General features: G+C 41.5%; 1 protein-coding gene across 4 annotated transcripts in view; it reads right to left on the bottom strand.

Moving 5' to 3' along the window:
- FYN (FYN proto-oncogene, Src family tyrosine kinase) overlaps positions 1-13,246 on the bottom strand; it is a 188,852-nt gene that overhangs the window by 18,782 nt on the left and 156,824 nt on the right. For all 4 annotated transcript variants that reach the window (XM_054023095.1, XM_054023093.1, XM_054023096.1 and 1 more), the window contains 3 exons: positions 12,252-12,431; positions 7,590-7,666; positions 7,334-7,487 (listed from right to left, as the gene is read on the bottom strand). In XM_054023095.1, coding sequence (XP_053879070.1) covers positions 7,334-7,487; positions 7,590-7,666; positions 12,252-12,431 — 411 coding nt within the window. The remainder of the gene's footprint in view (positions 1-7,333; positions 7,488-7,589; positions 7,667-12,251; positions 12,432-13,246) is intronic.

The raw sequence follows: 13,246 nt of genomic DNA, 5'->3' as shown, positions 1-13,246 counted from the left end.
AAAGGGTGTCTCCAATCTAGACTGTGTCAGGATCAGAAGGACAGTAAGCCCAATTTAATTCTCCTTTTCCCCAAGCTGCTTTTCATGACAGGAGTATGGTGAGGAGCTGGGTGGAACTCCCAGAATGTATTTTCTCATGCTGAGGAAATCCCTCCAGGCTTTGTTTTGTATTTTTAAATTTAAAACCATAAGAAAAAGAAACAAACAAAATCTGACAATTGAAACTGTGTCCCCACTGTCCCAAAGCTGCTGCTGCTGTATCACTGCACCCTATGCTGAAACAAACTTACTACATGTCACCAACGACAAGCACCGGGCTTGGCAGAGGACACTACCTTTCGTGAGAAAACAAGACTCTGAGGGTATACTTTTTTTTTTTTTTTTAAAGCTAAAACGATAAACCGTGGAAACTATTAGGTCAACTATTAGAGAATTTAGTTCAATGTTAAGTAGCATTTGGGGCTGGAAAGGGAAAGCCACAGAGATAAAAAATGCTGAAGCAAACACGTAACAGGAAACAAGTCAGTTTTGGTAGACGACTTTGAGTGACAAATGCTGTGTGGGAGGACCTGAGCCAAAAATGTACTATTAAATCTTGTTTGCTGAGACAAGTAATATGAAATTATGAGTCTGGTAAAACGTTAAAAATGAGAACAAGGTCCTTACCCCATCTCACATGGGGAAATGGGTCACGGGGGAACTCCAAGTTCTTAACAGAGCTCTGTCTCCCCTACTCTGAAACCCACAGCCTCTTGAACTGGTCACTCTCCTGTCAGTTGAGGTCAATTGAATGGGGTTTCCTTTGAAACCCATCAGTGTTTTTTTCTCAAACACTCAGGGTTTGCTGTTGAGAAAAACGAGTCATTATTCCTTTCCTTCCATGCTACTACTGGCCCTGGAAATAGGAGATGAAGAACAGGAACCAAACCTTGGATGTTCTGTACCGTAGTACAGTCAATTGCAAACAACGTAGTCTGGTTAGTTGGAGAACCAGGTGCCAGTTCTCTACAAAGGACTGACAGAGCACAAAGAAAACTCCCATTTCAAGAAAAATCAGATACACCAGAGTATTGAGACAAAAATGTATCTGAGAGTTCACAAACAGACATACACGAACTACAAAAATAGCTCTAGGTGGTCTGGAAGGCATCAGAAAAATCCTTATTGTTTCATCAGTGTTGGAGTAGCATTACCACAAGTGCTGCCAATATATGCAATAGACACATGGACTGGAAAATAAATCCCATTTTACAAAGGACATTTTAAATTTGTTTCAGCTGCTCCTGCTTGTAATAGGAAACACTCCTTCCTAGCAGCTTTCCCAAGCAGTCATGCCATGTGCTGGCTAAGGCTCTACATCACTGATCTGGTTCAAAGTTCAATGGGAACAATGCCCTATGGGAAGTCTCGGGTAGGAAGTGATGCAAGGACTCTGACTCACTGGTCTGCAGGAGAGAAGGAGGCAGTAGGGAGACAATTAACTCTGAAGCTTGCCTTACAAGGCTGACACAAGCCGTGACATTTAAGACAACTATGCAGAAAAATTAGACTGTGACCCGGAGGAAAGTGATACAATGGCAACTAGCAAAGAGGAGGCAATAGCCTTTCAAATGAGTGTCATTTTAATATACAATTTCTTTCCTTTGATTATTCACTTATGTACTAGAAAAAGCAAGATTTATTTTTTTGACAACAAAGCAAGACAAGAGAAGCCAAATGTTCACTAGAAGCCAAATGATCTTTTCCATATATTCAATGGCAGTACATAGTTTCTAGTCACACTCTTTAAATCACAACGGGTGTGACCATCTGTTTCCTTCTTAATGATTGCTGAGAAATGGTGGATGCATGGACCTAACCGCTTGCTATTTACCTTTCATAAATCATGAGCAGTCAGGCCTCTCTGCTTAAATCCCAAATAAAAATAAACTTTCTGGTCAACAAAATGTTATCACCAGCTGAGAAAGATTCATCTGGACCAAGAATCCCACATGCTAAACCACTGGGGCTTAGATCGTCCCCATCTGTTTCCTCTCAAAATATTTACATGGATCTAAAAGTAACATTTTTTGGGGGAGAGGGCAAAGAAATACCCCCCCACCCCACAAAAAAAAAACCTCAAACAAAATTAGCTCCCAGAGAAAAGTGGAGAGGAGAGTGTGACCTAAGCTACTTTATTTTAAACTTTAATCTTCGGATTTCACATGGCCCAGCACTTCCTTTCTCCAAAAGGAACTGACAATCTAACTCCCCCCCAGCCTTTCCACTTCTGTGTGTAAAAATCACCACAGAGGCAGTAGCCGTCAAGATAAACAGAGCAGTCCCCAGATACGTGCCCTTATAGGATTAGATTGATAGGTCATGGGAAACATGCAAAGGCAGCACAACTTCTTTGTGCTACTATGACCCCCACCATATTAGAGCTCAAAACTGAGTTAAGAAACCATGATTAAATTAAATTTAAATCAGATTCCAGGCAAAAGTGTTAGCTTATGAAGGGATTTTAAACCTGTTTCTAAGTCCCTAGGTTCATACTGGTTACTCAAATTGTATTAGAAACCAGGGTAATTGGAACTGAGCGAAACTGAGTCTATACCAGGCATGGCCAAAGGGCGGCTGGTGAGCAGCATGTGGCTCTTTGACAGGTCAACTGCGGCTCTCAGAGCTTGGGGCTTCACTCTGCGGGGGCGGGGGATTTGAACTGGTGCTTGCAGCTTCAGCTCCACTGTGGGAATGGGGTGGGGGTGGTGTGAAGGTTCAGGGTTTCACCCTGCAGCGGGGTGAGCCAGAGCTCACCGCTTCAGCTCCGTGGGGTGCTGATGCTCAGGGCTTCAGTCCCGCAGGAGGCAGTGCTCAGGGCTTCGGCCCTGCAGGAGGCGGCGAGCCGGTGCTGGGGGTTTCAGCCCTGCAGGTGGCACCTAGGCTCCGGCTTCAGCTGCACATGCTCATTATAACAGGAAATTGCATTACTGTATTGCTGTGCAGACCTCCAGTGCTGTGATCTCTCTGCATGCTGCACACTACAGGCTGTGTTTACTGTTCATAAGTCGCATTTGAATAATTTTAGATTTAAGTGTTAACCCTACGTTAATTTTGTGGAGAACAATGACATCTTCAAACTGTAAGAAATGCAAGTATGAAGAAGAAAACCGAAGTTTTCAGCCAGAATGGGAGGAAGATTTTGCATTCACTAGTTAAGTTGGCAAACCCCTGTGCCTTAGCTGCAATGCATCATGCTCTCTCTACAAAGCAAGCAACTTGAAATGTCACTATGAAATGACTCACAATAACTTTTCATTTAAGTACTCTCCTGGATCAGAATTAAGGAAAAACAAGCTAACCATATTAAAATTACACCTCAACAGTCAACAGACACTACTTTCTGCATTCAGTAAGGAAGCTGACAACGACTGAAGCTAGTTTTGTTATGGCATGGAATATCACTCTTGAGAAACGTTCGTATTGTGATGGAGAATTTGTTAAGAAAAATATCGCAGAAGTGGTTGCAATTTTAGATCCAAGTAATACAAAACCTCAACAACTAATACAGCAAATTCCAATTTCACGCCATACTACAGAGAGGTGGATCTCCCAGATCAGTGCAGATGTTGCAAGCTACATGCAAAATGATCTAAAGAATTCTCTAGCATTCAGCCTAGTTGTCGATGAATCCACAGATATTCAAGATAAATCAAACTAGTGATATTTGTTTGCTATGTTTCCGCAGATGTAATTGTGAAAGAAGAAATGTTGGACTTAGTGGCACTAAAAGAAACAACCCGTGATGTTGACATAAATAATGCACTTGACAAAGCATTGACAAATGCTGATGTACCACTGGATAAACTGGCCAGTGTTGCAACGGATGGAGCAACTGCAATTGTGGGGAAAAAAAAGTAGGCCTTATTGGACTCTTGAAAACTGATCCCAAATTTCTGGAGTTTCTCCCTGTTCATTGCATCATCCATCGTGAACATCTCACCGGCAGACACTTCAAGTACGAAAATGTTATGAAAATAGTCTTAGAAACTCAATTTCATCTGCTCAAATGGGAAGACTCATCAACAATTCAAAAATTTCATTGAAGAGCAGGATCTTGAAGACAAACCTAACAACATCTCTTTCTACTGTATTGTGAGGTATCAACCAACAATGTCTTAAATAGATTTGTGGAACTGTTGGAACCTATCAATGCTTTCCTTGAAGAAAAGGAAAAGTCCTATCCACAACTGGAAGATGAGTAATGGATGCAGGATCTGATGTTTTTCACTGATATTATGGACCATCTGCAAACTCTCAACTTGGCACTCCAAGGGAAGGATAAGATTATTTCTGACCTTACTCAGATAGTCTTCAGCTTCCAGATTAAGTTAAAGCTTCTGCAAAGAGACAGTGTCAAGGGGCTTCAACCACTTTCCTCATCTCAAGAGTAGGTTAAACACATTCCCTGAAATCATAGAAGATCACAAACTTGAGGAATATAGAGGTAAATTACAAGGACTGCTTGATGATTTTCAGGCCAGGTTTGAAGACTTGCAGAAGCTGAGATCCTGCTTCGCCTTTCTTGTAAGCCCATTCACGGTTGATGTGATCAATGACGGCTGTCCACTTCCCAAAACCATGATTACAGAAACATCTACTGTAGAAAAGGAACTACCGGAACTCCAGGAAGACCAGGCTCTAAAGACGATGCATAAATCACAGTCTACAATTGAGTTCTGGAAGCAAGTTCCAGGAACTAAGTATCCTCAACTCAAGAATACTAGTGTGCGACTCATTTCAATTTTTGGCACAAGATACTGCCGTGAATCGCTGTACTCTGTGATGAAGTTCATAAAAATCGAAACATTGTGTAGTCCTTACAAATCAACATCTGACTGAGCGTCTCCGTGCCACGTTGACAATGTATCAACCAGATTTCCAAAGACTTAGGACCAGGATGGAGACCCACGAGGCCTCTAGCTCTAGGAGTAATTAGCCATGATACAGTAAGTAGGATGTTAATATTTTTTAAAATGCATGTGTAAAGGTTGTGCGTGTCTTGCGGCTCTCGAACTTCTGAAGATTATCGTATACGGCTCAGAGGGTCAGTAAGTTTGGCCACCCCTGGTATATACGGTTGCCAAGCTCAGCCAAAATTTACTTTAGAGCAGGATATAGAAGCATTAGCAAAACTAGGAAACCCTTTATACAAGATCTATCTAGAAATCTTCAGCACAGGGCTACCTGGAGTGATCCTGGGACAGTGCAGTTCATGCATCTTCTCTTGCTCAGGGTTCTGCTCTAAGGCACAATCTATATATAAGTATGGCACAGGAGAGGAAACTGCGGCATCGAAAGGGTAAGCGACTTGCACACTATCACACAATAAGTTTGTGCTGGACACACAGAACTCAGGCATGTATCCTAACCACAGTCCATTCTCTCGCCCCAACTTAACACACTTGCTTGTCTTCACCAGTCCAAACAATCTTTACTCTCTCTGAGTCCAAACTTTTCCCATCCTAACTTTCATCACTTTTTATTATCCTTTAAAAATTGAAGATTATCCACAACATAAATAAAACGAGGGCATGTGGGGCTTCCAGGGATTTCTAATATATGAAAAGAGCTAAGCTCTTCTAGGAGATGTAACCCAGAAAGGAAACAGGACATCCAAGGATTTCCTATGAATTCTAAGCTCAGAAAATGTTGTCCAGCAATGTTGCCTAGTAAAACAAATAGTTAGTCATATCAAAATATACAGTGGGAGCTTTCCAAAGAGAGAAAGTGGTAGTGAAACAAAAAGGAGATCATACATTTTTTCTACTGTGCATTTTTTCCCAAGCTATTTTATGGGCTGGATCCTACTATCTTTACTCAAGCACACCTCTCACACTTCACATATGGGACAGGCTGGAGGGAGTGTACCCTGTATACTGGAATGTGCACTTACTGTTCAAATCAGCATTAGTTAACTCTCTGCATCGGTACTTATCACAGTTTCTTTAAAAGCTCAGTCAGAAAAAGAGAGGCTCTCCCTGTAAGCTGATCTCTCATACTGCTCTCAAATAAGTGGAAAGACACAGTAAGCAACTGTTAGCACTAGTTTGAGTGTAGGCTGGTTAGGGTGCCACATTTCTGCAAACAAGTGCAGCTGACAACAGCTGAAAGAAATTTATAGGGATCTGAATGGCATGGTGGCTTTTGCTCTCACTGAAATATGCAGCACTCTGTGAACTATTTGGCTCATTTGGTGAACATTTCAGAGCCAGAAAGCAAAAGAAAACTCTTTGCTAAAACAGAGACAGATTCCATACTAGAACAGGGACATTTGGTTAAGATAAAAGCTCTTAATGGGTTATGAAGTATTTAAACCACCCTACTTTTTGATGACTTATAATATGGTTTAACAAAAGGCCCAAGGGTTAATGGAGTTCAAATATCTGGAGTGGTATTTATTGACATATATTGGGCAAGTACTGCCATTGGACAGACCAAAACTTGCAAACTTGAACACACACTGAAAAATTAGGAATGATTAGTAAAGAATTACTGAGTAGTAAGTGTGTGTTCGTGTGTGTGTGTGTCATGGCTCAGCATGAACATAGGATTTTTAAAAAGGTGCCTTTAAAGGAAGTGCAATAAGGGTTGCTATAAAAACTTATCATCTCAAAGGGTATTGTATATATCAGTGGTTGCTCATGCCCAGCAATCTGTGTGGCAGTGGAGAATGGTTTTCATACTAAAAAACCCCCTAAAAGCTCCCCAAAGAAAATATTGTTCCCAGACACACAGCTGTATTAAAGAACGAGTACTTGATTAAAGTAACTTACTCCAATGGACTAAAATGGATTAAAAATCAAGAAAAATGAAGTCCAACACAGCAATATTTACCATGGTTAGTGCACACAGGAAGAAAAAATTATTTCATTAGAATATGTATATGAACGTATGCCTCAGCTTACACACATATATGTTGCTTAGTGCTGTAGGTTTTTTGTTGTTGTTCTTCAGCTTTCCTTGTGAAGATGGGGGGACTGGGGGTGGGGAGGGGAGGAGTTCTCGGTCTGACAGGGCACATGGATGATATTGTTTTCAGTTGAGGGATGGCCAGAATTAGCTAGAGAAATCACAGTTAAGCAATTATTCATTCCTTCTCTCCTGGGCTTTATGTACTACCTCAGCAAAGCTCCCAGCCCTCTATCAGGATTAGGAATTAAAACATGGATTAATATTTGTTTTATAGAAGGTCAAATCCTGAACTTGAAGCAACTTCTTGGTATTTTAGCATGTTTTTTTCTTCATCTGTTTCAAAAACCATATTCAAGGTTACATTTGCTACTGCTCCCACCTTGTCTCGCTGTGTATTCGTTATCTTCAATCAATCTTGCTAATCCAAAGTCAGCAATCTTGCATATTAGGCCATTCCCCACCAGGATATTTGCAGATCGCAGGTCTCTGTGTATATAATTCATTCGCTCAATGTACGCCATCCCTCCAGCAACCTGTTAGAAGCACAGCTATCAGTAGGCGTGATTTAAAAATGAAGCCCCACACAGTTGCGGTACAAAACACACACAACTAATTGCTTATAAATTAAGACATACCTGTGCTGCCATGTCCACTAAATTCGGTAACTTTAAGGCTCTTCCTTCTCCATCTTTTAAGAAGTCTAGCAAACTCCCTGCAAATGCAAAAGTTAACACTTTAAGAAAACAAGGTTATTAATGGGGAAGGAGGGATTCAGTTTAGTACACAGTATTTAATAGCAATATTTTTGGTTGAAATGACACTGTGTCAAGTTTCCAGAATTAAGGGAATATTTCAAAAACAGGGCAACTCCCACTTACAGATACATATTAATTGCAAATCAATTCTTGGTAAGATGCTACTACTGTTCACTATATTCTCCTATATATTTGTGGAAGATTATGTAACTAGACCAAAAAAAAAAAAAAAAAAAAAAAAAGGGGGGGGGGGGACAACCCAGTTGTCATGGGTGTCAGGTATCAAAGGCCGGAGTAGGCTGAGCCTCCCCAAACAGCTCTGTGTGGCCCCGCCCATACGCCGCCCCCAGACTCCTTCCTGCTTCTCGCGGCGCTCTGCTGCGGCTTTTCCCCCACGGCCCGGGCCCTGGGGGAAGACTCTGGGTGGCTGGAGGTGGTGCTAGTGCCACCTGCTTGGCGCTCCAGGGCTGGAGGCACTTGTGTGTGTGTGTGTGTGTGTGTGTGTGTGTGTGTGTGTGAGAGAGAGTGAGAGAGAGCGCGCGCAAGTGCACTGGTGGCTGGAGATGAGGTGGGGTGGTGGGCTCTGGTGGGGGAAGGGGGCAGGATGGATGGGGCCTCGGGCAGAAGGGGCAGGCCAGACGCTAGCCTCCCTGAGCCCCTGATTCACCCGTGCCAGTTGTTTTAAATTTTCCTGAATGTTACTGACAAAATACATATGTCTAACTTTTCATGTATGTGCTAATATTCTTTGGAACAACATACCCACTGCTCTGTAAAGACCTGATCTAGCTGAAAACATCCACACAATTCCAAGATAGGATGAATAGTAAGTGGCCAATATGGCTCTCTTAGGAGCTCTTTAGTGATCTGAAAATCCAAAAGGAGTCCCAGAGGCATGGACATGAGCATCCTGGAAATGAATACAATGGCTGCAAATATGGTGTCAACAGGAGAGTTGCTGCTTTCTTGGCCATAGGATGCTGTTCCAGGAGAGAGGACTGTTGGGAAGCGATGGGGTTCACCTGAGAGCACCTGCGCACACTGACTCGGCAACAGAATGAGGAGGGCTTTACATCACGTTCAAAGGGGGCAAGTTGACAAAAGCCCCCAGAAAGGTTTTTAAAAAGGTGAGCATAACAGAGGGCTAAACATTGGGAGAGAAATTGAAACGTCAATAGGGGTCATCAGAGCAACCCTGAGAAATTGAAGAATTGGTCTGAAATCAAAAAGATGAAATTCAATAAAGACAAATGCAAAGTATTACACTTAAAAAGAAAAAAATATCAAATGCACAAATATAAAATGAGGAATAACTGGCTAGGCAGTAGTACTGCTGAAAAAGATCTGGGGTGTTTTGTGCATAACAAATTGAATGAGAGTCAACAACATCATACAGTTGTGAAATCTGTTAATACACCTCAGGATATTAGCCTGAGTGTCATATGTAAAACACAGCAGGTAATTGTCTCACTCTACTAGGCACCAGTGAGGCCTCAGCTGGAGTACTGTCTCCTGTTCTGGGCTTCACATTTTAAGAAAGTTGTGGACAAACTAGAGAATGTCCAGAGGAGAGCAAACATGATAAAAGGTTTAGACCTATGAAGAAAGGTTAAATTATTTTGGCATGGTTAGTCTTGAGAAAAGAAGTCTGACGGGGCACCTGATAACAGTTTTCAAACATGTTAAGGGCCGTTACAAACAGGGCAGTGAGCAGTTGTTCTCTGTGTCCACTGGAGATAAGACAAGAAGTAATCAGCTTAAATTTGCAGCAAGGGAGAGTTCGGTTAGATATTGGGAAAAACTTTCTAACTATGAAGATAGTTAAGTTCTGGAATAGGCTTCCAAGGGAGGTTGTGGAATCCTTGCAATTGAAGTTTTTTAAGAACAGGTTACACAAATACCTGTCAGGGATGCTCTAGGTATACTTGGCCCTGCCTCAGTGTGGGGGAGCCGTACTACATGACCTCTCAAGATCCCTTCCAGCTTTACATTTATATTCTAAGCCATGCAATCCCCGGAAAGTCTCAGATCCTAGTTCAGCCTATTCCAAGAGAAATGTCAGGCTGCAGCCTAACAGGCCTACCAGCCTAGCATTCACAGAGGCTAATTTTCCTTAGAAGATAGAAATCAACAGCGCATCTTTTTAAAGTAATATATAATAAGACATTACATTTAAAAGACTGAATTATGCACTTGTTGAAGACAAAGTGGTGTTGAACAGAGGAATGACTAGAGGCAGTGATTAAAGCAGATTGAAACAGGAGAGGGAGCTCACACCGCACCTGCTAAGTTGTCTGGGAGTGCTGCTTACTCAAGCTAGGGGAGAAAGTGGGAGTGTAACACAGAGGCCTATTGGTGCCAACTGGCAAAGGGATCACTGTTCTTTACAAGCTACTCCTGTCTCAGGCCTGATAAATTCACTTTCATGGTGTTTATCTATAAAGGGTGGCATGTGAGGTCTCTACTGAGACCTTGTAAATTATGGATCATGATTGAGTGATAATATGTATGGGTAATATTTATTGAATAATATAACTATACTGAAAATTATGCCCCTATGGTCTTGGAGTGAAAGTGAGTCATCAAAGAATCATGTGTCTCAGTGATGGCCCATTCATGTGGCCCATTCATGTCATCCCTCTCTGGCTGGCCAATAATGTAATGTATTGCTTGGTTTTCTACCTTTGCAACCAACACAGAAAAGTCAATGGAAAACCATCAAAGATAAACTATAAACATTGAAACCACTTGGCAGTGAAAAGGAATGATGAGACACCAAGGGGAATGAATACCGATAAAAAACTGATTCAGTGCATCACAGGGGAAGAAAGACACTCTGATTCCATTCACTGAGGAGATACCTTGATGAGCGGAGGTGCTTCATGAAAGACCATTAGCCCTGTGGAGCTGGGACCCAAATGCTGCAGAAGACTGAACTACAGAGTGAGAATCTACTTTATTAGTTATTTACTTTTCCTATTAATAAGTGTAGGCCCTAGTTCATGTTTTATGATTTTGTTTCATATGTAACCGGTTGTTTCCACCACTCACACTTGTGTCTATTTGAATCTCCATTCTCTCAAATAAATTGCCTTTTGTTTTACTATAATTGAACTCAAGTGCTGCAAGTGACACAGAATGGTGGGCTAAGGCAAAGCTGGTAAACTGGGGTACATTGTTCCGTTGGGAACAGAAGTCCTGGGATCTCTGTGTGTATCTAGTGATTAGGGGCTGAATGACCCAGGGGGACACTTTGAAGGGATCCTGGGCAGGGGCAAAGGGCTGGTACAGCCCAGAGGAGAGTGCTTGTGTAGCTGACAGGCTGGTTGTGTTAGGGAGCTGACATCCAGCTGGCACAGGCAAGACTCCCTTGCACTGACAGGATGTGGCAACAAGGTGACTCTCAGCCCTGGATGCCCCAAGAAGCATATCAGGGAGTTCCCCTTTGCTTTCAGCAGAGTAGGGAGAACCATGCCTTCCTGCTCCCTCACCTTAACCCTGAATAGGGATGGGAAACCATCTTTGTTTAAAAGCATTTAAGTAAAGAAATTGATTTAATAAATATAGGGAGAGGACAGAAGATTAGGAGTTTCCCCCTGGTTAAATCTTCAACCAAAGCCCCAAACCAAAGGTCCAAAATGGTACAGTCAAAACTGATGGAAAGGCTGAGCCAAAACAGGCTTCATCTTTCAGAAACATTTCTAGAACAGAGAGAGTTTTCAAGAAAAGCACGTGCTTGGCACTGAGCCTTTAATCATAACAACTTGCCAGGAAAATAAAAATCAACTCCAAATAGATTAAAAGAAACCACTAAAAACCTTTAAAAGGTATCCTCCATTGTACAATGAAATTCCCTTTAGAACTTGTTCCTTTATTTGGTTCATTTACTTTGCCAAAACAAATGCATCTTTTGGTCTTCCCCTCAGCACTGGTGCAACATTTGACTGACAAGCTAGCTAAAAGTTTTCCTTAGTTCATTTTACTAGATTGTTACCATAGTTAAGTAGCTAAAAGTGTATGTACATATACTTTACAATGATATATAGAGCAGCCTGAAAATTAAGCTGTCTTCTGAGGGCAGTGTGTCCCCTACAAGGCTCAGCACTGCCACAGGGGAAAAAAAAAATAAAAAAATTTCAGACTGACAACATGAACACCGACAAGAGATTCAATATGAACACGCTGGTGCCAGGTAGAGTTAGGATATCCTGAAGCAATATAAAGCATAGTTCAACGGTAAAACTTTTGAAACTCCTGTTATCAAGGAGGATAAGATGATATTTTAACTGGAACACTTATGCTGTACCTGGCTGTTTAATTTTTTTTCAAGCTGTGTGTGACTTGTACAGAAACCATATAAACATTTTCAATTCTTGGGGCCCAATTCAGACCTGGGGTAATAATCTGTGCCTACTTATGCCTAGGACTGAATTTGGCCCAACATTCTTTACACTGTGCACGCACACCCACCCATCCACGGGTGCTTGAACATACAAAAAGACTTGTTATTGATAAGGACCAAGGTCAGAAGCACTGTTTCACCTTTATTCATGTACTCGGTGACAATATAGATGGGCTCTTCAGACACCACAGCATAAAGCTGGACTAGCTTGTCATGCTTTAGCTTCTTCATGATCTGAGCTTCCTCTAGGAAGGATTCTGGGGACATTGTGCCAGGTTTCAGAGTCTTTATTGCCACTTTAGTATTTCCGTTCCATGTACCTACAATCAATCCATAGATATTTTGTTAAGTTAAACATCCTTCTGTCTGGAAAAGAAAACTAACACCTAATTTAAGTGCAGAGTAATTTACAAGGACACCAATATTATTTTTAAAACTGCTTTACTCTTTTTTGTTTACATTTCTTCCTATCAATTTAGTCCTTTTTCGTTATGGCAAAGTATTATTTTTCATTACCAATACAGGGACTGATCTCTCCATCCTTATTCAGGCTCTGACATCAGTGCAAGTTTTGCTTGAGAAAGGAATTCAGGATTGAGCTCCTGATGTTGAAATTTACACTTATTTTCCTGCTCATATATGATAGTGTAAGTGATGTCAGTAAAGCTTCTGTAATAGGGCTGGTTAGTTCACTACTGCTACATACACTGTCAGAAATAGATACCGACAGAAACTAGTCTGTTACACAGAATCCTTGTAATTACAGGAATCAGCAAGGAAGGAAACAAAGGCAAATGCTTAATTTTTTTTAAACACAGAAATTAGTGGTGCAGGCTCTCCAGACTCGTTCTGCACTGAACACTGTGAAAGTGGCACCATGGGCTTCCATGATCATTGTGTCTCAATAATTTCACATAAAATTTGATCCCTTTATAGAGTTGTTTTTGTGCCTTATTGAACACCACCAAACGACTTAGGTAGACAATTATACTGGGTGAAATTCACTCTGTGTGTGTGGGCAGCAAAAGACCTACATGGTATTTAAGTCCCACTTAAACCTTCAAAATAGGGCAAAAGTAGGACTGATGTGGTGCTGGTACTTTGTTAGGGGTGAATTTTACCCACAATTAGTAAG

Source organism: Malaclemys terrapin, chromosome 3 (genome assembly GCF_027887155.1).
Source record: "Malaclemys terrapin pileata isolate rMalTer1 chromosome 3, rMalTer1.hap1, whole genome shotgun sequence".
In the NCBI taxonomy this organism is placed as follows: Eukaryota; Metazoa; Chordata; order Testudines; family Emydidae; genus Malaclemys; species Malaclemys terrapin.
The sequence above is the reverse complement of the archived record's forward strand: the minus strand, read 5'-3'. Positions and strand labels throughout refer to the sequence as shown.